The sequence below is a fragment of the Chanodichthys erythropterus genome, chromosome 12 (assembly GCF_024489055.1).
Source record: "Chanodichthys erythropterus isolate Z2021 chromosome 12, ASM2448905v1, whole genome shotgun sequence".
NCBI classification, from domain to species: domain Eukaryota; kingdom Metazoa; phylum Chordata; class Actinopteri; order Cypriniformes; family Xenocyprididae; genus Chanodichthys; species Chanodichthys erythropterus.
Genome location: NC_090232.1, coordinates 21,239,716 through 21,266,507, shown reverse-complemented (window position 1 = coordinate 21,266,507; position 26,792 = coordinate 21,239,716). Strand labels below are relative to the sequence as shown.

The 26,792-nt window shown below is 36.3% G+C and overlaps 1 protein-coding gene across 5 annotated transcripts; it reads left to right on the top strand.

Moving 5' to 3' along the window:
- Positions 1-215: 215 nt before the first annotated feature.
- arfip1 (ADP-ribosylation factor interacting protein 1 (arfaptin 1)) lies at positions 216-25,356 on the top strand. Of its 5 annotated transcripts, XM_067402538.1 has the most exons (10): positions 216-375; positions 3,116-3,429; positions 13,117-13,215; positions 15,771-15,873; positions 18,065-18,166; positions 19,296-19,408; positions 19,829-20,050; positions 21,461-21,618; positions 21,714-21,888; positions 23,298-25,356. In XM_067402538.1, exons 2-10 carry the CDS (start codon positions 3,118-3,120, stop codon positions 23,451-23,453), a joined length of 1,440 nt encoding a protein of 479 aa, XP_067258639.1. In that variant the 5' UTR covers positions 216-375; positions 3,116-3,117; the 3' UTR covers positions 23,454-25,356. The 5 variants fall into 5 exon arrangements, with proteins under 5 accessions (XP_067258639.1, XP_067258640.1, XP_067258641.1 ...); XM_067402539.1 differs by lacking the exon at positions 18,065-18,166 and having other exon boundaries at positions 217-375; XM_067402540.1 differs by lacking the exon at positions 3,116-3,429 and having other exon boundaries at positions 219-375.
- The last annotated feature ends 1,436 nt before the right edge of the window (positions 25,357-26,792 follow it).

Genomic DNA, 26,792 nt, shown 5'->3' with positions numbered 1-26,792 from the left:
TGATTTAAAATTAGAATAAACTGTATATAAATAATAATAAAATAGCATCTAATTGTAATTGTAAAATTGTAACCATAATAAAATATGGTTATGGTTTATATTTGAGTTGGTTCTGTGGTTAGCCTACTGTACGATGTATTGTTTATAGGTGTTGGCATTGTTGTTTTGACCGCTAGGAGACAGACGTGCTGTGGCTCCAGTATATCTACTGACACACACGTCCTCTTCCGGGTGTGTTTGAAAAGACTTTCACTGAGCTGTGGAGGGACTCGCTGTGTGTCGAATGATACACACAGCAACTGAAACTCAAGCTAACATCATTTTAATGAAACGAGCTGTGCAACAGGAAAGAGAACAGTTGTAATCTCTGTGCAGGTGAGTGCTGTTGAACAGAATCAACTGTTGCATCGGTGCTCATGTATGTATGATGGCAGGCATGATGGCTTCAGTATGCAGGGTTGATCCTCTGCTCCTCTGCTATGGGGAAAAGTGACTTTAGGAAATTCAGTGTACAGGAGTGTCTGACTTATTTTATAATCGGTTCAGATCATTTCACGCCTTAGACGAGGAGAGGAGATGGGGCGAAAAAACTGAATGTCAACTCTTCATATTCATTGTATCAAATATGTTCATGATTAATGAAGGACTCATCACTGATATAAAAGCCGTGTAGAGAGTAAAAGGGCCTGTTTTTGCGTTTTGTAACGCATAACTCGACTGAAGTGCTTCAGGCAAAGGAAGTAACTCAATCGCAACTTTGTGACGTGCGGGTGCAACAATGAAGCAACAGTGAGAGATTGAATTCCAGGAAGGAATAAGACAGTGTAATTAAACAACAAAACTTGTGTTTATAAAGTGGATGGCTTTAAATATACACCTTGTTTTGCGTTTGGTTTGTAAGTTTTGTACCGTTGCTTAACATTGGAAGGTAGAAAAGCGTTTACGTGTCCACGACGCTAAACAACGAATCCTACTATGGCAAAGGAGTTATTCATGAATATTAATAACGTCATGTGACTCGAGGGTCCAATGAAGAGTTCAAACTAGCATGACCTAAGTAAAATATTCCAATTGCGAAGCCTTCGCTGTAGTAGGTTTCTCAATTTCTTGTCCATCTTATTTTTTTTTTTTTGAAGGAAAATTGCTGCTGCTTCCTGCAATTGTCTGTGGCCTACTTTTACCCTCCTTCTATTAAAACTAAATAAATGCTTAAACATTATGAATATTTTATTCCAAACTCTATTACTGAATGAGTAAATCATCACAAATTGCACCATTTATGAAAATATGGTTTTATTATAGTAAATGTGTAGTAAAGCCTGTTCTTTTTATTATTGGTTACCATTTGTATAACCAAAGTTTTACTACAAATACCATGGTTATACTATAGTTAGTGTAGCAAAACCATGGTTAATTTGTGATTACCATTAACTATAGGTAGTAACTGATTTTTTTTTATTATTATTTGTAGTAAAACCATGGTTAATTTACATAAGGGTGGTTGAACAATCTTCAAAACTAGGACACATTTTCATTGCATACAATAAACTTATACACTTGGACTAAATGTGAATGACACTGGTGAGGCAGCATGATAATTTTCTAAAGTTTCTTTTGGTATTGAATATAAGTTTTATATTGTTTGCTGGATATGAAAATATGTAGAAAAGACATCAATGATTAAAGGACATTTGAGCCTTCACCATGTGTAACTGGAGCTTCATTATACAAACCTTTAACCCCATTTTATGTTAATTCAACTCTTAGTGGTACATGAGTATCATGGGAGAGTCTCTGGGTGCACAGATATAGATACATAAATTTCATTATTCAATCATATAGCTTATCATAAGAGTTTGGCTAATTCTTCATCCATAAACACACTATTGTGAGTTTAGTCTGCTTTAAGTAATTCTTCCTTTAAGGTGCAATATGTAATATTTTTGCAATAAAATATCCAAAAACCACTAGGCCAGTGTTATATATTTTGTTCACTTGAGTACTTGCAATATCCCAAATATTTCCAACTATTTGTAAATTGTGAGAAAATTGCAATTTTAACCAAGTTGTAAAATTAATTTTATGCCATTTATCAACACAAGATATCCAATATTTAATATGATATTCTACAATCGATCTGTTTTACTGCAGTGTGCACCGCAGCCGCCGAGCGAAGGCACATGGTAACGTTATAACATCATTTTCAACACACTCAAATGTATCTAATAATAAACAGAGCTGTGTTACCTCATACTCCTGACCGGAATAGAGGAAGCGGTGCCGGCGACTGTGACATAATAAAAGTTCTGCTACTCGTGAGGCGTTTGTTGCACAGTCGATCCAGCAGCCTCGTTCAGCTCCCACAACACTCGGTCCTGCTCTGCTTCATACTACAGTAACGTTAATAATCGCATCCATGAATATGATTTCTTCCAGACTCCAATCCCTATTCTTTTGCACCATCCGTTGAGATGGAAACCACATGTCCCAAGATTCTGCTCTAAAACTTGCCGTCATCAAGCTACGCCTTTGTTTTGAATAGGCTTCTAACGACCTCTAGCGGACAAAATTATTACATATTGTACCTTTATTAAACTAATGATTTCAGGTGTGAGTAGTGTAGATGGTAGATCTTAGTTGCTAGTGATGTGCTGTACAAAGTGCTGAAAATGTATAAAATGTCTTTTTATTTAGCTGATGCATTATTTACTGAAGGCCTGAATTTGCATTTTGTGTGTGTGTGTGTGTGTGTGTGTGTGTGTGTGTAAAGGAATACAGGAAGCAGTTTATAAGAAGGACTGTATTTGGATTTCTGTCAAAGGCAATTGAAACTAACATTCGGTCAGAAAGATTGTACACTGCATTTCAATTTACTAACCCATCTTTTGCCAGGTCTGAATTTCAGCGTTCACCATTGGATCTTGGGTATTGACATTGTAAAAATAACTGGTGATTTGTACGTCAAGTAGATGTTGTTGTTTTTTCCCGTGATGTATAATGGCAGAATCCCTTCCTGAAACATCAGCCTCTATGGAATTCTAACATTTACTTGAATTCAGCACAAGAAGGGGAAAAAAAAACTTGGTCAGTTGCTCATATGTATGTTTACTTTCAGGAATGTCAGAAGCTAGTTTTGACTCGGAGAAGAATGCTTCACAGGATAATCAATCGGACCCTAAAGAACAGGGCCTCCAAAATACTGCTGAATCTCTCAGCCAATCAGAGGCCAGAAAAAACAGCCTGGATGAATCACACATGACTGAAATTGACATCAGTGAGAACAATGAAGTTGGAAACCACAGTTATACTCCTAGTGAGGATGGTGATGAAGATGAGGATTCTCAGGCCTACAGTAAAACTAGTGGAATCACTCAGGATAATCCTGATTCTGAAAGAATGAGCAGTGTGGCGACAGAAGCTGAAGTGAAGGTGACTGTAATGATATAGTGAGACCTGTAGCTTGGCTTATGCTTAATCTCGCTCTTACATGTTGCTGTGATTTCAGGCATGACATTTTTCATAAGTGATAAATATGATTTGAATCAGCCAAATTGTCTCTGAATTTAGAAGAACCGGACCTTTGCCTGAATGCTACAGCATTATGAAGCATCTTTCTCTTTTCCTGTCTTTGTGAGGTGTCCTTTATTCCTTTTTGCGGGTGATGGTGCATTCCTTTAGCCTATTCTGGTCAATTTTATTTGGTTGTTGCTCTTATTGCAATTATATATTTTACTTTTTCATGCTCCTTTAATTTACAGACTTTTTAGAAAATCAAATTCACCTGTGCATAAGATCATGCACTGTTTATTTCAACAGAAATATGTATATATAGAGAGAGACAGACAGACAATGAGAGCCTATATGATAGTGTACAATATATAGGATTATATATACTGCAAAATGTCATTCTAGTTTGGCATGTTTTTTTTTTATTTTATTTATTTTATTTTTTTTATACAGTACAGTGTAAGAACCCATTCAACCATTATTGGTCATCAGCCATAACAAAAAATTATCAACTTATCCATAACAGAATTTTAATGTTTTGTAGTAGTCCAGTGTCAGTGAACCAATCTGCTAGTACATTCCTCTAAATGTAACACTAATAAATTTACAGTATAAACCTAGCAGAGAGGTGGCGCTATATCGGACCTTCTGAAATAGTACAGCATCTCCGCATCCAAAAAGAAGCGAAGAAAAAGATTTGCGTGAACCAGAAGTAGTGTTTCTTATGCACAAGTAAGCTATGTGATCATCAAACATTTAACAGCATATAAATCAAAACTGTCAAATGTTAAATTGTAACTTCTCCATTTTTCAACCTGCTTTGTATTGTTACAGTGTCGGTAGTATATGTAAATGAACAGTGTTTACTTGTTCTCCATGTTACCTGGACCGAGAAATTATCAGCAAAAGTCTGCCAGATGACGCAAAACGCTCCAGAGCAGATCGACAGTGGGTTATTAACAGAACAGTTATTGTAAGGTTTATAACTTCAAATTGTATCGTACTTGGTCTACTCCTTAAACAGCATTATGGTAAATTGGAGCACTATGGCAACAGCTTTCTTATCTGTATGTGGCTGCATTTTGCTTTGGGGGTTTGGCCGGCAGAACTGACAGATCGGCAGTTTCTTTGTTTTTCCCCTCTGTTTGGCCTAAAACACTGTGTTTGTGGTCATCCAGTTTGAAATGTTTTCTACAAACATGGAGGTTTTTTAGATTTTCCATCACAGTGTTCTCTCCATATTTATTATTCTTTGCAGCCTTTAGCCACTGCCTACCCACATGCTGGACCCTTCACTGGAAATCGAAAGTAACTCACTCCGGCTAAACATTTACTCTTTGAATTTTTGCACCCTGGAACAATACAAGTCGACACGGTTATCATGAAAAGTTTGCTAAGAAGTATTTCCTACTAAAGTAAGGTGGTATTTGACTTTGGGAGTGGCCTTGAATGGCAATATGTCCAGTGCATTGTGGGTGTTGCAGTTTTGTTACTTATTTGGCAAAAGGGAAGCCTTTTTTACTGTTGTCAGGTAACAAATGGAGCGGCATTTAATAGACAGAACCGTAGATCACTGACAAGCAGATGAATCGCCTTCGATAATGAAAGTGATATTGCGTAGCTTGTCAGTGAACTGCGGCTCTGTCTTTTAAATGACGCTCCATTTGAAAGCAGGTGATGGCGATTTAATCAGGGAACCGGCTTTACTGACGAAATGCGCGTGACAATCGCATGCGATATATCGCCCAGCCCTACTGCACAGTTAATTTTCAGTGTCGATTCAAAGTAAATGCTACTCTACAAATGTTGTCACTTAATTTTCTGGTCTTTTGTGTGTGTGTGTGTGTGTGTGTGTGTGTGTGTGTGTGTGTGTGTGTGTCTTGTGTCTTAGCCAATCACATGCCTGATTACTGCACTTTTTTTATCAGTTAACATGATGGAAATTGTTCTGCAGCCTATCCTGATAAGGAAATGTTAACTGAATGCTTTATCTTGTTAAAAGCCTTTGCATTCATTCTGATAACTGAAAGGTTTGCTTAAGAAACCTATATCTTTCTTTTTCTTTGAGCATTTATTACACATATGTCACTTATGAAGAAATCATGATAACGGCTCTGTCTTCAGAATGTCTGATCAGATTGTTGCTGTTTCTGTAGCTCTCTTTATTAATGTCTCTAAGCAACTGAACTCTAGGGGACTCTTCTGCTGGGCTTGACCGAGGCACTGTTCATCAATGCTGCATTAATCATCAAATCTGATGACAAACTATGCAGTGTTTGGAAATGAAGTCTTGTAGAGTTGTGACTGCAAAATACAATCCAGATTTAAATCGCTTATGGAGTTGCTTAAAAAAAAAAAGGTGAGAACCACAGTCGCCATTTGATTTATCTGAGAGAGTTTAGAGTCACTGACCTCCTGGCATGATGGCATCAGGTGGCTTTGAAAGATTCATGCACTGTTATTGGACACTGTGCTGTTTTCACCGGCCAGACAAACAAGTGTTCTGTCTTGAAGATTCAAATCACTGAGCCTCTCAGTAGAACACAAACTTTAATAGCCTTTTTTCCTAGTTACACATTAAGCCACATGCAAGGACACTAAAAATCATACCATCTTTAAATAAGGTGTTATTTTGCCTAAATTGTAGGGGTGTAACAATTTATCGTGTCACTATGTCGCAATACAAAAATGCAACAATATTGTATCGTGGATAGTGATGCGTTTAGTATCGTGATATGTATCAAATTGTGACATGAGGGTATCGTTACGCCCCTATTAAATTGCAAAACAAAATAGTGATAGTTACTCACCCCATGTCATCCAAGATGTCCATGTCCTTCTCTCTTCAGTCGAAAATAAATTAAGGTTTTTGATGAAAACACTCCAGGATTTTCTCTATATAGTGGACTTCAATGGCCTCCAAATGGTTGAAGGTCAAAATTACAGTTTCCCAGACAAGAAATAAGGGTCTTATCTAGAGAAACCATCCCTCATTTTCTAAAAAATAATTAAAATTATATATGTTTTAACCATAAATGCTTATCTTGAACTAGCTTTCTTCTTCTCTATTAGAATTATGGTAGTGTAGACACTGCTGTGTATTTCTGCCCTCCACAGGTCAAAATTAGAACTAATTGTTATATACTTGCACTAGCATATTGTATATGAGAATTTAGATCAAACTTTGACCTGAGGAGGGCAGTAATACACAGCAGTGTCTACACTGCTGGAATTCTAATAGAGAAGAAGAAAAAGATGGCTAGTTCAAGATGAGCGTTTATGGTTAAAATGTATAAAATTTTATTTCATTTTTTTAGAAAATGAGTGATGATTTCTCTAGATAAGACCCTTATTTCTCATCTGGGATCTCGTAGAATGCTTTGAAGCTGCACTGAAACTGTCATTTTAACCTTCAAACGTTTGGAGGCCATTGAAGTCCACTATATGGAGAAAAATCCTGGAATGTTTTCACCAAAAACCTTAATTTCATTTGGACTGGAGAAAGAAAGACATGAACATTTTGGATGGCATGGGGGGTGAGTAAATTATCAGGAAAATTTAATTTGAAAGTGAACTATTCATTTAAAGGGTCATAAAAAAATAGTCACACTTAGCTCCTTCGCAGTCAAAAATGGGAAATGAATTGACGGGTCCGTCAATTAATGTTTGATCACACATAATTTTTTGCTAAAAAAAAAAAATAATAATTAAAACATGGGTAAAAAAAAAAAAAAAAAAAAATCACAAAGTCTAATTTCAATATAAGCATCCTGAAACGAGCAAGAACACCCTCAGCTGATACTGTAATAATATAATTTGATAAGGCGAAACAGATTTGGCAAACCCTCCATTGCAGTTTGAGTTTGCGCTCTCGAGAACGTGAAATGGCCCGATTTACAGCATATTTTTGCAGCGCTGAGAAATGTAGCCAATGACAGACAAGTTTGTTGTCGCTTTGAATGAAATGTTGGCCAATCAGGAGTGTTTAAATTATAATCCACTCACCGCTCAAAACGCTGGAGTTTGCAGAGTTTTGCTCACTGAATCCTCAAACAAACAAAATAGACACGATGTAAGTAAGATACTGATTATGCAGTGCAGATAACTTTATTGATATAAAGGTAACGTTGTGAGATCTCCAATGATGATGAGTGACAGTTTTCTAGCGGTCTTTGGCGCTTTCTGTGACAAATGGCCAGTTAGACGCTGCAAAGTAGGCTACATATAAATGCGTGATTCACTATTAAAATGAATAATAAAAACGCAATAATATAAGACGGCTCAAAAACGTCCGGTGAGATGTAATTTGCTGGTGTGTTGAGCATCAATAGTGTAATACTAGTTTAAAATCAGAATATAGTCACTTAAATAGTCAGGTATAGCATTCATTTCGTTATTCAAACGTAAGACGACTTAAAAATAAATAAAGATAGTAACTAAACTTACCTCGGTGTTCCTCCTCGACTAAATTCAATTTGACCATCAGTTTTGCCGTCACCTGGTGGTTAAAGTGGTAATCATTGTCTTTTTTTTTTTTTTTTTTTTTTTAAATAAGTGTTTTACATCAAATGTTGTACGTGTCTAATTACAGACATGGCGTTTTTAAACGTTCCGAATAGCTTCATCTTTATTGCAATCAATACTACTAGTTTATTGGCAAATTAGGTAAATGTGATAACTGCATTAAAATATAAATTACAACATTAAAAAGTCAACCATTGATGGTTTTGTGTCGATGTACAGTGAGTACAGAATGAACAGCTAACAGTTGTACGGTGTTCATATTAGGACTTCCTCACACCTCAGTCATACAACGAAAAGGAGTCAGGCCTCAGACTAAAAGGCTTCAGTCATCGGACAAAACGGCATTGCGCCTCGGACTGAAAGGCTTCAGGGGGCCAGTTGCTTAAACTTAGTCACTGTATTAAGACTGTGTCTTAAGAACTAGTTTGACCAACTTGCAGTTAACCAAGGGGTAATCAATGTTATTTTTCCAATTCCAATTACACCAATTTACCTTTTTATGTAACAGACTTTAAAAAGATAGGACCACTCTTCAAGAAAAACATTAGTGTCTTAACTTTTAAGACTAGTCTAAGTAAGTGGTTTATGCAACCGGCCCAAACTTTGTCTCAGAAAAAATGACGTCAGGTCTCGTACAATTAGGCATCGAACTAAACAGCCTCAGACCAAAAGGCATCAAACTCAAAGGCATCAGATGAAACAGACTTAGAAAGAAGCGAATTGCCCCGCCTCAATGTGATGTCACTTGCACGCAGTTTTCTGTTAAATGTTACACTAAGTTGTATAAAACATATCCCACATTGTTCATTTTTATGAGAAGTAAAAAAATATTTCAAGCTATTTGAATGCGTTGCTATAAGCACAGCTGCTTTGTGTACAGAGGTTACCAAGGAAACGGCTTTATTTCTGCTGTTCCAGCGCCACCTACTGTCAGAGATTCTATTAGGCAATTTTATTTATTCAGCACATTTCATACGCAATGGTAATTCAAAGTGCTTTACATAAAAAGGATACAAATACATAAGAAAAAAAATGGAATGCATAAAAAAAAAAAAAAATGGAATACCACTATCTGGTTGGAAGAGTCACATTTACATTTTCATTCAGCCCGTTGCTGTTTTCCTGCAGACCAATGTGAAAATTGGCATGTCATCTTTTTTTGTTCTTTTCTTTTCTTATTCGCCAAGGGATTACATAAATAGCCTACATGAATACCATCAACAGATAGATTCTACATAATTAACATCCACGCATACATACCTTACATTAATTTGGGAATAGTAACAGTAAAGAAAAGGACAACTGAAGGATGGCATATGATGGGATAAAAGCTAATAGAAAGTTAGGCTATACAAAAAAAAAAAAAAAAATGTCTTTTAGTCTGATGCTCTCTTTGACACATTTTGTATTGGGGGTCCTCAGTCCATGTCTCTTTCGCCTAAGGGGTCCACGCCCTGAAAAACATTAAAGAACCCTGCTCTAAAATATCAAGAGTGCAAAATCGACACATCCACATAAAAGGGTGAAATCAGACCAGACCCATTTTTGACCGTGAAGAAGCCAAGTGTGACTCCTAAACGAAGAGGACCAGAGGATTAAATTATTGATGTTGTTGTAGGGAGGTAAATCTGTAATATATCTGTATTAGCCAATATCCATATTGGTTATTTAGTTGTGTAACGCCCATCCTTTCTACCACATTTCCTCTTTCCAAAATAGACATAATTAGTTTGACTGATATTTAATGTATCAGATATTCAGTACTTTATCTGTTATCGCTGTAGATCTTCTTACTCTTTCACAGTATAACATGAGGCGGTTCACTTCTCACTGTCTCCACTCTCACTCCTGTATCGTGTCCATGGCTGTTTGCCGGATCGGGTATGGTCGCTATAGCTCATGTGTACCTGGTTTGAGTCATCGGATTGTTGTGCGTCTCTAATGTGTCTTCTCATTTCTTTTTCAGTAAAAGTGCATGAAGTGACTAAGTGTCCTTAGAAGTTCTTTTGGCTAGCTTGTAAAAACAGCCTGTGGACTTACTGTAATGCAGTTGACTTCAGCGTTTTATCAGAGCATTTAAAGACTGTCCACAAAGCTCATTAGCAATCTTCTTAGCCACTTGGCACAACTTTCTAATGCAATGTCACATAGACTTTATCTTGTTAATCGAGTTTTTGCATGCCATCTCTCTCACATTCTCTTGTCATTGTACAGAGGAATTAACTCAGGTTAGAATTTATTTATTTGGTAACACTTTACAGTAAGTTTCCATTTGTTAACATTAGTTAACTGCATTAGTTAACATGAACTAACAATGAAAAATAATTTTAAAGCATAATTTTAATTTTAATCTTTAATAAAGTTGATGTTAATTTTAACATTTACTAATACATTACTAAAAACAAAAGTTCAATATATATTATTTAATGGACCTGAGGCAACATGAACGAACAATGAACAATGTATTTTTCTTAAATGACATTAACAAAGATTAATAAATACTGTAACAAATGTTTTGACCATTGTTACCTAATGTTAGGTAATGCATTAACCAATGCTAACTAATGGAACTTTATTGTAAAGTGTTACCATTTATTTGTTGTATTTGTTTTTCTCTATTTTTATGTATTTTTTCCCCCTACAATGTTGTCACTTGCAGTTTTTGATTTAGAATTTTTTTCAGCTTGTTATTCAAATGCAGATAGAAGCTGAATTGTTGAGGTTATCCCAGGACATCTGTTTAGCCTATGCTTAAAGTTGCAGTCCGTAACTTTTTTTTGGTTAAAAGTTATCCTAAATCAATTTTTGAACATAACCAGCCAGCGTTCAAAACTATCATTATCTTCGCTCGATTCACAACGGTAAGCTTGTAATAATGTTTTATAATAAAAGCAACATGGTGGACACTGGAAATTCAAGCAAGCAGCAGTTCGTCTGTGCATCATTACATCACGTCCGTAAACAGAAAGGAGTCCAGTAACGCTAACATACACAGTCATAGCAATGCTGATGTTGTTAACATTAACAATTTGAGAACAATATAACAGTAATAATAATTTGCAGGGTTTGGCATGATCCGAGCTAAGCGATCGTTAGATTTAATCATCATTGGCAGCGTGATTTATTGTAGGCCTAATGCTTTTTTCCTCAGTTGGTCAGAACAAAAGTGGCAGACATGTTACTTACTTGTTCAGATGATATTTTCCAGTGAAAATTCTTATATTGGTCATACATTCAAGACGTAGAATCTGATTCTGACGTCCAGTATCCACACCGGTGTGGTGATTGACAGCAAACATTAGATTCATCCGCACTGACGAGCTGTGCCGAGGCACAAAGCACATACAGATAACTGTTCCGCATATGACTGCAGTTGCAGGTTTCAAACAGAGATGGCAACAAAGAGGAAAAATCACGGACTGCAGCTTTAACTCCATCACTTCGTCACATTGTGCTTTAGTCGCTAGGATATTTTATCCTTAAAAGTATTTTAGCTGGACTTGAGATAATCACTTCTTTCTTTGTGTGATCTTTTGTAGATAGACATTCTGAAAAGGTTTGTTTTTTTTGTTTTTACTTATTTTTTAAATTTGTTTCAAATTTTAAGGTATTTATATTATCAATTTCTAAATATTTCTTGGATTTTCATAATTTATCTTATTGATAGGACAGAGTTGGATGACAGGAAAGGTAGGGAAGCAAGAGAGATATTATTAATGTATTTAAATGTATGTATTTCAATTATGGGAATGATGGCAATCTTCAGCAGTCATTAGTCCATCATCAGGGTTACTTGATCATTCAGAAAACATTCTTATTGATTTGCTGCTCAAGAAACATTATTATTAACATTATCATTATTAACATTGATAACAGATGTGCTTAATATTTTTGTGGAAACTGACACATTATTTTCAAGGTTCTTGTATGAATAGAAAGTTCAAAAGAACAGCATTTATTTGAAAAATAACTCTTTTGTCTTTGTCACTTTTAATAAATTTAAAGGGATAGTTCACCCAAAAATGAGAAATCTCTCATCATTTACTCACCCACAAGTTGTTCCAAGCCTGTATGAATTTCTTCTGCTGACTTGTATGGAAATAATGCTATGGAAGTCAATAGGGCCCATCAACTGTTTGGTTACTCATATTCTTCAAAATATCTTCTTTTGCGTTCAGCAGAAGAAATTCATACAGGTTTGGAACAACTTGAGGTTGAGTAAATTGCAGAATTTTCATTTTTGGGTGAACTATCCCTTTAATAGATCATTGCTGTAAAAAAGATTTCTTACTGATCCCATACTTTTGAATGATAGTGTATATGAAAATTTGGTTGTTTGTGTGGCTCCTTAGTCATAACCTAATGTGAGATTTCAGTCCCAAACTGATAACGGTGATCACCAGATGGCACTGTAGATAGACTTAGCTATTATTGTCCCTGTACCGGATGGATGGATGGATGGATGGATGGAGCATTTATATAGTGCTTTACTATATACTACTGCACAACCAAAGCGTCATATCAGGGGGTCTGCCTTCAACCACCACCAGTATGCAGCATCCATTTGGATGATGCAACGGCAGCCCCAGTACAAATTCGCCAGTGCGTTCGCCACAAACCAGCTAAATGTGGAGAGGAGAGAGAGATTGATAGAGCCAATTCAAAGGACCCACACAGATGAGCACCCTCTGCTGGCCTCACTAACACCTCTTCCAGCAGCAACCTGGTTCTCCCAGGAGGTCTCCCATCTAGGTACTAACAAGACTCAACCCTGCTTGGCTTCAGTGGGCAACCAGTCTTGGGCTACAGGGTGACATGAATGTCATGAGTTTCTTATTTACTAGTTCTATTTCCTTGTTGCTGTCAAATAATTATTCCAAAACAGCAGCTGACCTAATTCATTTTGTTCTTTATAGCTGTATTTTCTTTGCTTATGGTGCTGCGGTTATAACTTCACTTGCCCCGACAAGCCACGGTTGTGCAAAGCTTTCTGGTGGTGGAGACGCTCTGCATCTGAACTCTCAGCTTGACAGCTTTAATGTTGTTTTCACGTCCTAGTAATTGTGTGTATAATGTGTATTGAAGGTGGCTATGGCAGAGGAGGCCCACAGAAGCCCAGCTGCCCAAATCTCAGTCACCAGAAACGGAGAAGCAGACAAAAGTCACGAGGAAGTATTTCAGAGGGTAAGAAATCCTGCATAGAGCAAAACCACCCATCATGCACCACTGGATATTTTTTGTCCTGAACAGTCAACTAACAATGGTGCCATTTGAACACAGTACTTTGGAAACATTCATGTCCAAACATTCTATGTACTGATGACACATAATGACCATGACTTAAGTTGTCTCATGACTGTAGTTACGTTCCTAATTATTGGAAAGGATGAACAGACTATTATATTTTGGCATATAGATTAGCAGTAATAATAAATATATTTGTTTGTTTTACAAATCCATGCGGCACTGCTCTGATTTTTTTTTTTAACCAACCAATGCAAAGGGATTGAACCATAGTTGCTATTATTGTATATGTTATTTTAATGGATTATGTTAGTTTGCCCAGTCCCACCTCCAGTTTCTTGCATCCAGGTGGCATTTACTCTGAGCTTGACTTCTTTCTATTAGCTTCACAAATGTTTGCCAGCATCCCAGCCAGCCAGTGAGTTCATGGTTGAGTATTTAACTAAAAGTGTTTCATGTCTATATAGTAACAGTCTATATACTCTTTCTGACTTTTGTTGTCACACTTAAACACTGTGAGGAACAATTCAGCAACAGCAAAGCCATCGATTAGCTTGCTTGTAGTGGTGGTCTTGTTATCCTTGTGTGGAAATTTTCTTCATTGTGGGCATTATTCGCATTAAACAGAAAAATTAGACATGAATCACCAGGCATCTCTAAAAGCACAGTCATGGCCAAAACTTTTATTTCATCATTTCACTAATCACAAAACATCATTTCACTAATCATATCATCAGCACATGAGAAAGGGTGAACAAATACTAGTCAGGTGAAATCACATATCATTCTGATTGGATTATAAGAGCAGACTCATTGCTATAAAATGGGAGAAGAAGTGCTTCCAATCATTATGTTCTTGTGTTAGCAATAGTTCCCTCCAAAGAAAGATGTGTAACCATCATCACTTGCATCAAAAAGGCTTCGCGTTCAAGGAAATTGCTGCAAAGAATTTTGCAACTGAAAGAACCATTTACCAGATCAAGAACTTGCATCTGCACACACATTGTGGTGAAATTCTTTGGACATCAGCCTGGTGTCAAGAAGGACAGCAAAGAAGCCACTTCTCTCCAAGATAAACATCAAGGACAGACTGAAATTCTGCAGAAGTACAAGGATTGGAGAGCAGAAGACTGGTGTAAAGTTATTTTCTCTGATGAAGCCCCCTTTCACCTGTTGGTACGTCTGAAAAATTAATTGTCTGAAGAAGAATAGGTGAACGCTACCATGAGTCCTGTGTCGTGCCAACAGTGAAGCATCCTGAAACCATCCATTTGTGGGGTTGATTTTCATCCAAGGAAGTGGGCTCTCTCACAATTCTGCCCAAAACACTGCCAGGAATAAATAATGGTATCAAAACATCCTGCAAGAACAACTCCTTCCAACCATCCAATTTGGTGATGATCTGTGCATTTCCCTGCATGAAGGAGCACCGTGTCACATGGCAAGAGTGATAATGAAGGGGCTCGGAGATCATTACTTTGAAATTTTGGATCTGTCGCCAGGCAATTCCCCTGATCTTAATCCAGTAGAAAAGCTATGGTCAATCCTCAAAAGGCGAGTTGACAAGCAGTAGCCCACAAATTGTGATAAACTCCGAGCACTAATAAAGCAAGACTAGATCGCCATCAATCAGGATTAGGCCCAGAAGCTGATATTCAGCATGCCAGAGTGAGTTGCAGAGGTTATGAAGAAGGGTCAACACTGTACATATTGACTCTTTGCATATATTGAATGTTTTTGCCAATAAAAACCTTTAAAACTTTATGAAAAGTTGATCATGGTTTTCCAGTTTACCATAGAAACATGAAAAAAAAGAATCTACAAATACTGAAGCAGCAAACTCTGTGAAACATAATTTATGTTACTGCCTAAACTTTTGGCCATGACTGTACTTATGGTACCTGTTTAAACATTTCACACAAGTAATTCCGAATTGCTTTTAACCCTGGTGTTGCCAAATGCATATAATGTGAAACAATGGTTCTAGTCTAGAATGATACAGCGAGTTGTTTAGCAACAGACAGCCAGTGATAAATTAATTAGTGCTTACTTCATTAAATATTCATTAACTTTGTACAGTCACAGAAACTTTCACACATGTATAATGTATTTGGTTTCAGTGTCTGAAAAAACAAAACATTTTGCTGTAAAGGAGAGACCTTATAATTTAGGGCGACTTAAAACACACAGAGCAGATTTACTTTTCACCAATAATATGCCCATTGCACGTTGTATTTTGCTAATTTGTTATTAACCTCATAAATATGCAAACAAGAACATTAACCCTGAGTTAGTGTTTTTGTTTGGTTTTGCCATGAAATTAACCAAAAATTATTCTGTTTTGAAATTTAAGTAACTTTTGTAATTAAGTAAATTTTGATGGCTAAAACTGAGATGGAAAACACAGTATACTCGAGAATTGCTTTGTTGTGATGTCTTTCTTGAATGTCATTTAATTTTTATTATTGTTTGTTCTTTCTTTTATTTCTCTCAAGGATGTGCCACATAATATCTCTGGACCAATCATGTCACACTCCCACAATTCACCTGAAAACTATGCAATGACTGAGGGAGTGGTCCAAGTGGGTCCATACACAGGTATAACACTAAGCTTGCATTGAACATGAATATCATTTGCGTTTGTCCTTCACACAAATACAAACAATGACTAAACCTGCTACAGCTGACTAGTTTGCTTGTGCACAAACATAAAATGTTAATCATTGAAAAACACTTCCTCTCATTGTATTAAATGAGATCAGGCTGGATAGAGTGTCACTATCCGGTTCATCTAATTTAAACCCACGTTTGTTTGTCTGTGTTTCTCTTTGTGTGTGTTGTGGAGAGAGGGCGAATTTGAATTTGAAAAGAAAGGTGTTCCTTTCTCATTACAGAGTCGTGTGTGATCTTTTTTTTTTTTCCATCTGCTTCCCCCTTTCATTATTTCATGCTCGTCTACTATGTGAATTAATTTGTAGGACAGAAACCTGGCAACCTGTCATTAGCTGGGTGTAATTGCTGACCAACCCTTTTTATTATTCTTGTATATTTCCCTTGTTACTTGTTAGCTTAGAAGGCTATGGGGCAAGTTTCGTCTCCTTGCTGCAGTTATCACCTACAGGCATTGAAATCAATTTAAAATATTTTGTTTAAAGGGGCCATATTGTAAAGTTTTGTATCATTCCAGATTTTCCACTGATGTTGACTTTGTACCTTTTAAGACGTCCATATGTAGAGTCCTGTTATGATCAGAATCTCCCTGTACATGGACAGTCCATGTTTCTGGAAACAAAATAGTCATTGCTATGTACACAAGCATTGCTATATTCAAAATTTGGGGGTCAGAAAGATTTTTGTTTGTTTGTTTGTTTTTGTTTTTGAATATAGTCACTTATGCTCACCAAGGCTGCATTATTTATGCAATTTAAAATGACTGTTCTTTTTTTGTTTTGTTTTGTTTTGAATCTATTTGAATATATTTTAATAGGTAATTTATACCTGTAATGGCAAAGGTAAATTTTCCACAGCTGTTCAGTCTTCAGTGTCACATGATGATTCTTTGATGAATAGAAAGTTCAAAAGAACAGCATTTTTATAGGGCTGGGTAAGCAATATCGATTTCTCGATTTTAATCGATTCTCATTTTTATGAACTGATATTGATTCTTAAATCCCAAGAATCGATTAAATTAAATCGAAAATAGCGTGAAATAAACATGACTAAACATCTGAAGGTATGTTAAAATATACAGTACAACTTACCGAAATCCGTATCATGTCTCGTTTAATAGCTCAATCAGTGCTTCAGCCTCGGAAAGACATCAATAAAACAGCTTGTAAACAATGTCACATAACGTCACATTTACCTCAGAAAAACATATTCAGTGACCATAAACTCATTAGTCGGCTAGAAAAATGAACTCTAGAGAGCAGCATTCTGATAAATATAGCTATGCAACGTTACATATTCATTATACTGGTCTTCAATATTTAATGCATGTTTGAATAAACCAGTTATGAAAGCCACGATTTAAAGGCTTTATTAAAAAAAAAAAAAAAAAAAAAAAAAAAACGGATTGGAGTAGAAATATGATTATGTAATTCTAACTTTATTTATTATAAAAAAAAAAACATAATGGAGTGTAATTTGTGTTTTTATATATATATATATATATATATATGTGTGTGTGTGTGTGTGTGTGTGTTAATTTTAATCTTCAATATTATAGTAAAGTATACCAGCTGACTCCCGTGTGTAGTTTACAGCATTAGTTGATTTTTTTATTTATTTTTTTTCCCCTCTAGAAAATTTGCCATGTACTGTATCTGATATACTACATCTAAAATAATCGAAGCATGTGAATCAAAATCGAATCATGAAAATTGTCAATACCCAGCCCTATTTTTTTAATCAATTTAAAGGTACAGGTGCAACAGCATTTCTCATAAATCACTTACTGTACCTTTAATGCATCCTTCCTAAATAAAATTATTTTTCTTTGCAAAGGAAAAAAATAAAAACATACTGAACCCAAACTTTTGAATGGTAGTGTAAATGTGGGTGGTCAATTCAATGCGCTAATAGTTTTGATACTATAATCATGCTCTGATTGACACATACTTTCCATAAACAGCATGGGCCAAATAATCAATAAATTTTTTTATTTATTCCTTAATTTATTTATTTATTGATGGATGGACTCTTCCCCCTCTATGGCTGTATTTTACAAATAGTTTTTCAGACTGACTCCCTGTATAAATGATAGAAATTCATCACTGACCATTTTTAGGGTCGCCATTCCAGGCCACCACACCTACAGTTGTCCCCAGTCCTGCAGCAGCCAGCCGGCTAGCTCGCAGCATCAGTGATAGTCAGGTGGAGACACAGAAAGGTACCACATATTGTAACAGACGACGTCACGCATGGATCTGCATTCCTTAATCTCTCCCTTACTAACGCTGCACTGTCAGTTTCAGAATGTACCATCATAAAAAAACGTTGTTTATTTTAGTAGATTCTAGTGATGTCTGTTGTAATCTTCAATCTTCAAGAGATAATTGAGAAAATTGACATCACTTCCCACTTTTAAAAGCTGTCTTGCAGCATTGGTAGTGCATTAGATTGGCCGTGTTTAAATTTATGATGGTGTTCTTTCAAATTCTGTGATCTTCAGGCCTGTTCTCTTCCTTCTTGTTGCTTCCCTCTTTAATAACTTGGTGTCTGGTCTCTTTTATTTGTCTTGGCTGACCACTCTGTAACCTTTTGCCTTCCTGACTGATCACAAAAGATAAAGGCTGTTTTTCATCAATAATCTCTGATTTTTCCCTTTCAGGACTTTAATGCAAAACAATGCACTGCTTTTGTCGATTCCCACTGTCTCTGCCGCCTTCTGACATTTTTAAAGAGACTTGTGTTTCACCTATGCTTGGTCTATATTAGTCTTGTCCATGTTTTTTAGTATTATTTATATACTATTTTAGTTTTTATTAATATTTAGAATTGGCATATATTTATATTTTCCAATTTTACTTTAATTTTAGCTTAATTTTTAGTAATTTTAAAAAAAAATTTCATTCTCATTTTTATTTTTTTATATTTCTAAGATGTTTAAATTTTTGTATTTCAGCTTTAGTTTGTTTTCTATAAGTTATAGTCTAATTTTCCTTTAGCTTAAGTTTTTCATGCTAATAATATTGTTTTCTTTCAGCTTTATTTCAAATAACAAATGTTTTTATAAGTTTTTATAAGTTTTTTTTTTTTTTTTTTTGTCATGTTTTAGATTCTTTTTTCCAAATTCTTTTGCTCAGTAGAAATATTTGATTTGTGATTGGATGTTAATATTGGAGTTTTCTTTACAGACTTTTGATTGACTTGATTCAGCCAATCTCATTTTATCATATCAGATGACATTTTGGGGTTAATCATTTATGTCAATGTGGCACAATAACAGTAGAGGGGCAATAACGTACAGTATCGATGTCATTTCTCTTGTCACTAAACAGATGTCATTCTGTCATCAGGTGCTTTGGGAGAGCAGCAGATGGGAGGAGCAGTAGTCCTTGCTGATGACTTAAAGAGTCCTGCCATAGAGAAACTGGAGCTGGTGAGAAAGTGGAGCATCAACACTTACAAAGTGAGTGATTCCTGCCATACTGGTAATGAAGGCATATTTGTTCAGTAAAAATGTCTCAAGCATCCATGTGTCAAACAAATCTGGGTTTGAGGTACTTTTGATCATTTTTGTAAAACAAAAATGTAGTGCATAGCACTTTAAAGTTATGGTCCGTATGGAGTTAAAAAAAGGTGTGATACAAGTTTAATCCAACTTGTGACCATTTCTCAGTCCTGTTCCCCACTATTCTCTCCCATCATTTCCTGTCTCTCTATATTATTGTCAAAAAAAAAACAAAACACAAAAAAACAGTAATACAAAAAGGTTTCTGTATCTCCCCTGTGCCCTTTTTTTAGTCTTTTGTAGCCTTGTAAATATTTTTTCTTCTTTACCATTTCCACTTTTGTTAACAGATTTTCTATTTTTTACCCTTCCCCGCAGTGCACTAAGCAAATTCTGTCGGAGAAGTTAGGTCGGGGCTCCCGTACGGTTGATCTGGAGCTGGAGGCTCAGATCGAGGTTCTTCGTGACAACAAACGCAAGTACGAGCATGTTGTCAAACTGGCACAGACGCTGTGCACTCAACTGGCGCAGATGCTGCAGACGCAAAGAAATCTAGGTGATGCATTTGCCGACCTTAGTCTCAAGACACCCGAACTACATGTAAGTATAAGAACTATTTAAAGAAATTGTTCCATCTAATGTTGTATCTGCTGTATGTTGATTTTATATAAAATCAGAATCCGTTTTGAGTTTTGATTTAAAAAATGTATAAGGTTTTATAGGGTTTTAATTTTTTTTTTTTTTTTCTTCAGTGGAAAGTGATTTAGCTATATAATTTGCATGTGTTTTGTCTTGATAATTTACACATTCAATAGATTTTAAACCATTCCATCGTTATAAGAGGCTAAATTTAATTCGGTATTCGCTTGTTATCTGTGTGTACAGCCACACACCTGAAACTCGAACACACAGAGAGAGGCGCATTTCAGAATTGATTCCTCTTTCGTGTCTACTTGCACTTGGATGGACACATACACACACAAAATTAGGTCAAAATACCAGTCTCAGCAAGTACGTATTCTCGTGAACACAAAGAAAATACAAGTCTCAAGAGAAAGAGAAGGATGTGTATCATTATTTTGGATCCGTGCATTCAGCCTATAAATTCTTGCTGTTGTCACTTTTGTACCTGAAATGAATACTAAAGTTAGATCTTACTTTACTTGTAACTTTGTTAGGCTATAATGTAATTATCTATGCTTGTAATTTGTCTATTTGTTATTTTTTTTAATGACTTTCTTTAATGACACTTGCCTTTAATAATGTTTTAACTTTAGTTAGGCTAGTAGTTTTTGCTGTGATACCACAGTACTTAAAGGGATAGTTCACCCAAAAATGAAAATTTGATGTTTATCTGCTTAACCCCAGCCCATCCAAGATGTAGGTGACTTTGTTTCTTCAGTAGAACACAATGATGATTTTTAACTCCAACCACTGCCGTCTGTCAGCCGAATAATGGGAGTGAATAGGAACTTTAAGTAATAAATGGAAAGCAAAGTTTCCCTCACTCCCAAAATAATTTTTTTTCTTGCTGATCCAAAAATGATCCGATCCGTGACTCAAAAACCATAATATGATCCAAAGTGTGAGTTTTGTGATCCTTTGAACCACTAATTGTGACATTGGTATGAATCACTATAATCCGACACAAATGTTTCTGCAAAGACAACACAGATTTTCAGCTTTTTTATTGATGAAGAAGATTGTAATTCTGACAGTATAACTGGATGCCTTCCATAAGGTATAATTTATTCATGGATTGTTTTGGATACACTTTGGCATTGCCATTTCTAGAACCACCACAAATACTGAACTAAATAACCAGAAAGTGCATTGGTCACTTGGGGAGAAATATTTAATTTTAATTACTTTATTTGCAGAGAGGGGAAAGTTTCATTGCTTTATTTGTGCTGTTTCACTGTCTAGCTGTCTGTCTGTTTTTGTGTGTTTTGTATTTTAGCGGCAGGAAATAAGCATTTAATCTCAGTGTGTTTTATTTATGTATTTCAGGAGGAATTTGGCTACAATGCTGAAACTCAAAAACTCCTGGCGAAAAATGGAGAAACCCTGTTGGGAGCCATCAACTTCTTCATCGCTAGTGTTAAAACTCTAGTGGATAAAACTATAGAGGACACCTTGATCAACATTAAGCAATATGAAGCAGCAAGGTCTGAATATATCTTTATAAACCAGTGTATACTACTTCTATATTAATATACTGAGCAAAGCAATAATTCTGTAAGGCCTGTGCTTTTTTTGGTAGGATTGAGTATGATGCGTATCGCACAGATTTAGAGGAGCTCAATCTGGGTCCACGGGACGCCAACACACTCCCCAAGATTGAGCTGTCTCAGCAACAGTTCCAGATCCATCGTGAAAAATATGAAAAGATGCGCAATGATGTCTCGGTTAAACTTAAGTTTCTGGAGGAAAACAAGGTATGTGAAATGTATATTTTGAAATAAGCTGCATATAAATAACGTATTTGTCTTTTGTATATCTTAATAGTTTATATAAGAAAATAATAAAATTAATATAGTGGCCTTTCAGTACGTGTTTGGTACTGTGCGTGTGCGTGTGCGCGTGTATTTGTGATTTATGAGGACACAAATTTGTATAATGACAGTATTACACTGGTATTATGACATAAACATGAAATATGAGGACACTTCATGAGTCCTCATATTTCAAATAGATTCAAAAACATACTAAACAATGTTTTATTAAATGTAAAAAATGCAGAATGTTTTCTGTGATGGGTTGGGGTACTGTAGGGGGATAGAATGTAAAGTTTATACAGTATAAAAACCATTACGCCTATGGGGGGGGGGGGGGGGGGCTTAATAATAATAATAATAATGGTTTTATTGACTACTCGTTTTTAATGTGATAGTTTCATACTTGCATCTACAAATTATACACTATATTGTTAGTCTCGAGAGTATTTACAATAGTGAATAAATACGTAGATCCACTTTAAAAATGCATATGGCATAATTGGTCCGGTGGTAGAGTTTTTGTCAAGCGTGCCAGAGGTTCTGGGTTCTAATCCCCACTCGTATTTTAATTTTTTCCTCATTAAAACCAAATATGTTCATAAGTGATTGTATATCAAGAGCAGGGACATGTTTTTGTGCATTTTGTTTTGTGATTTCACCAGAACAGAACAGTCTCTGCAACAGCGTTAAGTGATAGATTGAAGACTGAGCAGTGTGCACGAGCGTCAAAAGAACTGTTGCACCACTGTTAACAGCAGAAATGAGCACTCAACATAATTTAAAAAAACAACACACCCCAGCGCCAGATCGCCTCTTATTTAACACAAATGTACGACTTGCTAATCAACTAGAGATGTTTCTTTTGTATTAGATGCATCCGTTCCGCAAGATGTTTCAAAAAGTGGTGGGGACAATATCGACCCTGGCTAAAAGTGGTGGGGACCCGTCCCATCTGCAAATTTCGCCTTTGGTTTATAGCATTTATGGCACAATCTGTGTTACCATGGGAAGAAGTAGTGCTTTATTTCAGTTTATATGATAGTCACTTCCAAATGCCCTATACCTAAGGCTCATAATAAACCCATTGGATCCGTCTAAACAAAATATATATATTTTATATATATATATAATTATTCACCCAAGGGCCTACCACATAAATTTACACTATTTCTCTGGGTGTCGCTGTTAAATGTCAAGAAAAATTACATGCTTGACAGAATTAGTCCAAATTGAAAAAGCTTGGTGTCTCTTTTATACTCATGTTTTTTTTTTTTTTCTCTCTGTACTTTGAGTTATGAACTACATTCTCTGAGTGTGAGTCACTGAGATTTTCATTCCCTTTTCCTCAGGTGAAGGTTTTGCACAACCAGCTGATCCTCTTCCACAACGCCATTGCAGCGTACTTCGCAGGCAACCAACAGCAGCTGGAACAGACCCTTAAACAGTTCCACATCAAGCTAAAGTTACCAGGAGGAGAAACCCCCTCTTGGCTGGAGGAGCACTGATTACGTCAGGTGGTATGATCCAGAGCGGAGGGCAGAGTACGGCATAGCTGAAATATGCGCACTCCTTAAGGAAACCAAATCCAAAAAAAAGCAAAAATGTTTCTATCACTCCTTTCCCTATTTACTCCTTTCAGGACACTAAAACCTGTCAATAAATGTCTAAGACAGGAAACCGTTTTGATAAAAGAGATAAATATTCAGTTCCTCTCTTTATCCTTATGTCTGACTTGTCACTTGAACTTTAGTTTTTAATAAATGCTTTTTCTTTTGTCAGAGAGTTTGCACTCTCTTGCACAACAAAAAGAAAAAACAATCTTGTTGTTTTTGAATCAAGTTACCAGCACTTTATGATATACAAAATACAGACAAATTTAACAGGAAGCAGAAAGAAATGAGGCACCCTGTGAATGTTGTAGAGCCTTTAAAGTAGTTTTTCCGCAGAGATGATTCAAAATCAAATTGATCTTGGAATAAAAGGCATTACTAGTCTGAGACTTAATTCTAGACCTGCCTTTTCACCCTTTTCTAGACCTCACTTGTGTCCACCTCTCCTAACCTTTCTTATCGAACTGCACTGTATATTGTCATCAAGTACAATGGGATAAATTTCCACACTGCCGCCTTCAAGGGCATGTTGAACTGAAAAGTTGGCCATTTTAGTACAAAGTTGTAGTTTTGCTATGACGCATTTATTGTTCACACAATTAAAATGAAAAGGGCAGGGTAATTGGAGGTTATAAACACTCAATCTTTGGCTTTTTATCTTTAAATTTGCTAAAGTTTTTAAAGTAAACCTTTTGTAGATCCCATGGGAAGGGGATGGGGCTTCATTTCTGACTTGATGTGCCTTGCTCTTTGTCAATCATCAATTTTAATCATCTTCAGTGCTGTCAGGAGTTGCAAAAAACAATTATACTCCCATTGCTATCCTACAGACTATAGAGTGGACCAATAAACACAGCCATATGTGCAGCCCTGGATAATCACACATGTGAATACGCAAGACCAGCAACCTTTAACTTGACATTTACAATCTGTACTGTTTTTCTGTTTCTTTCTTGCTTTTTTGAAACAATCTCCTTGCATTCCGTTTCTTCAATAACTAAGCCAGGAAACTATTTTGTACAAAATGTAAACCAAATTAATTTGACATGAAATGCCATGTCAGCTGCCTCAGCTGTTTATATCTGTTTGGGTTTTGTTGTTCTTTTTTGGTTTTGTGCATCCTTTCTTTCTTTCTTTCTTTCTTTCTTTCTTTCTTTCTTTTTACATGTTGAAGGAAGAAGAGCTTTTCTGATTATTCTAGTAAGGGTCCAATAAATTTAACTTTGTAAATACAAAAGTATAACGTTTGATTAAATTAGATTAACCCAGTACCAACTCAGATGCTAAACTTGAAAAGCCTTAGATTCTGACATTTAAAGAAATTCTGCCATAGCAGTATGTAGCTGGGAAAAAAATGTCAAAGGAAATGAATGTAGAACAAATTAATATAAAAATAGACAAAATATGGATGCCAAATGGAATGTTATGTTTTACTTATAGCCAGAATGCACAATTATGCAGTTGTTTATTCCTGGAGACTCTTAAAATATCCTCAAACCTTGTTTTCCTGGTCTTGCCTCCTTTCATTTGATGAACTACCTTTAGTTTCTGTGTGATTTTCAGTTCTGTCCTAACAGCAGACAGATACCAATGTACAGCAAACGTATGTGAACTGACTGACATGCATAGACACAAATATATATTTGTAAAATCTTGTATTTTACTTTGGGTATAAAGAATTTTGCTGTGTGCTTTTTTGAGGATTTGTTGATAAATAATGGACTGGGTGTTTAAGGGCAAAAAAAGAGTCCTGAATGTTGAATCATGGGAGACTATAATAAAACTTTTCATTCATAAGTCTTATGTATGATTCTCTTTATTCACATTTATTAAATACTTTCAGAGATAATTATGTAAGCCCTTTTTTTATTTTATTTTACATGTTTTAAACATTCTTTGGCATGTAACATTGTTTCGGTTCATAGGATACATTACAGTCAAGACTGTATTCAGCCTACAGAGGGCACTGTTGCCATTCTTACTAGTTCCCCTAGCGTTTTCGTTGACTTTCTTCTAGCATTGCAGATTAACTCAGCCCACATTTTCCAAGACAGTGTTTCATAGGCCCTTTCATCTAAACTGTGTTGTACCTGTGGCACTTCTGTTGTAATAATAAAAAAATAAAATTAAATTAAAAAAAACACCGGGTTAGTGGCTGGGATATATTAGGCAGCAAGAGAACATTTTGTCCTCAAAGTTGATGTGTTAGAAGCAGGAAAAATGGTCAAGCTAAGGATTTGAGCGAGTTTGACAAGAGCCAAATTGTGATGGCTAGACGACTGGGTCAGAGAATCTCCAAAACTGCAGTTCCCAGTCAGCAGTGGTCAGTATCTATCAAAAGTGGTCCAAGGAAGGAACAGTGATGAACCAGCGACAGGGTCATGGGCGGCCAAGGCTCATTGATGCATGTGAGGAACGAAGGCTGGCCAATCCAACAGACGAGCTACTGTAGCTCAAAATTTCTCAAGAAGTTAATGCTGGTTCTGATAGAAAGGTGTCAGAATACACAGTGCATCGCAGTTTGTTGCGTATGGGGCTGCATAGCCGCAGATCAGTCAGGGTGCCCATGATGACCCCCTGTCCGTCGACAAAAGCACCAACAGAGGGCAGGTAAGCATCAGAACTGGACCACGGAGCAATGGAAGAAGGTGACCTGGTCTGAGAATCACGTTTTCTTTTACATCACATCGATGGCCGGGTGGGTGTGCGTCGCTTACCTGGGGAACACATGGCACCAGGATACTCTATGGGAAGAAGGCAAGCTGGTGGAGGCAGTGTGATGATTTCGGCAATGTTCTGCTGGGAAACCTTGGGTCCTGCCATCCATGTGGATGTTAATTTGACACGTACCACCATTGTTGCAGACCATGTACACCCTTTCATGGAAACAGTATTCCCTGGCGACTGTGGCCTCTTTCAGCAGGATAATGCACCCTGCCACAAAGCAAAAATGGTTCAGGAATGGTTTGAGGAGCACAACAACGAGTTTGAGGTGTTGACTTGGCCTCCAAATTCCCCAGATCTCAATCCAATTGAGCATCTGTGGGATGTGCTGAACAAACTAGTACAATCCATGCAGGCCCCACCTCGCAACTTACAGGACTTGAGTGATTGTTTCTCTAGATAAGACCATTATTTCTCGTCTGGGATCGTGTAGAACAATTTGAAGCTGCAGTGAAACTAATTTTGACCTTCAACTGTTTGGTGCCCATTGAAGTCCACTATAAGGAAAAA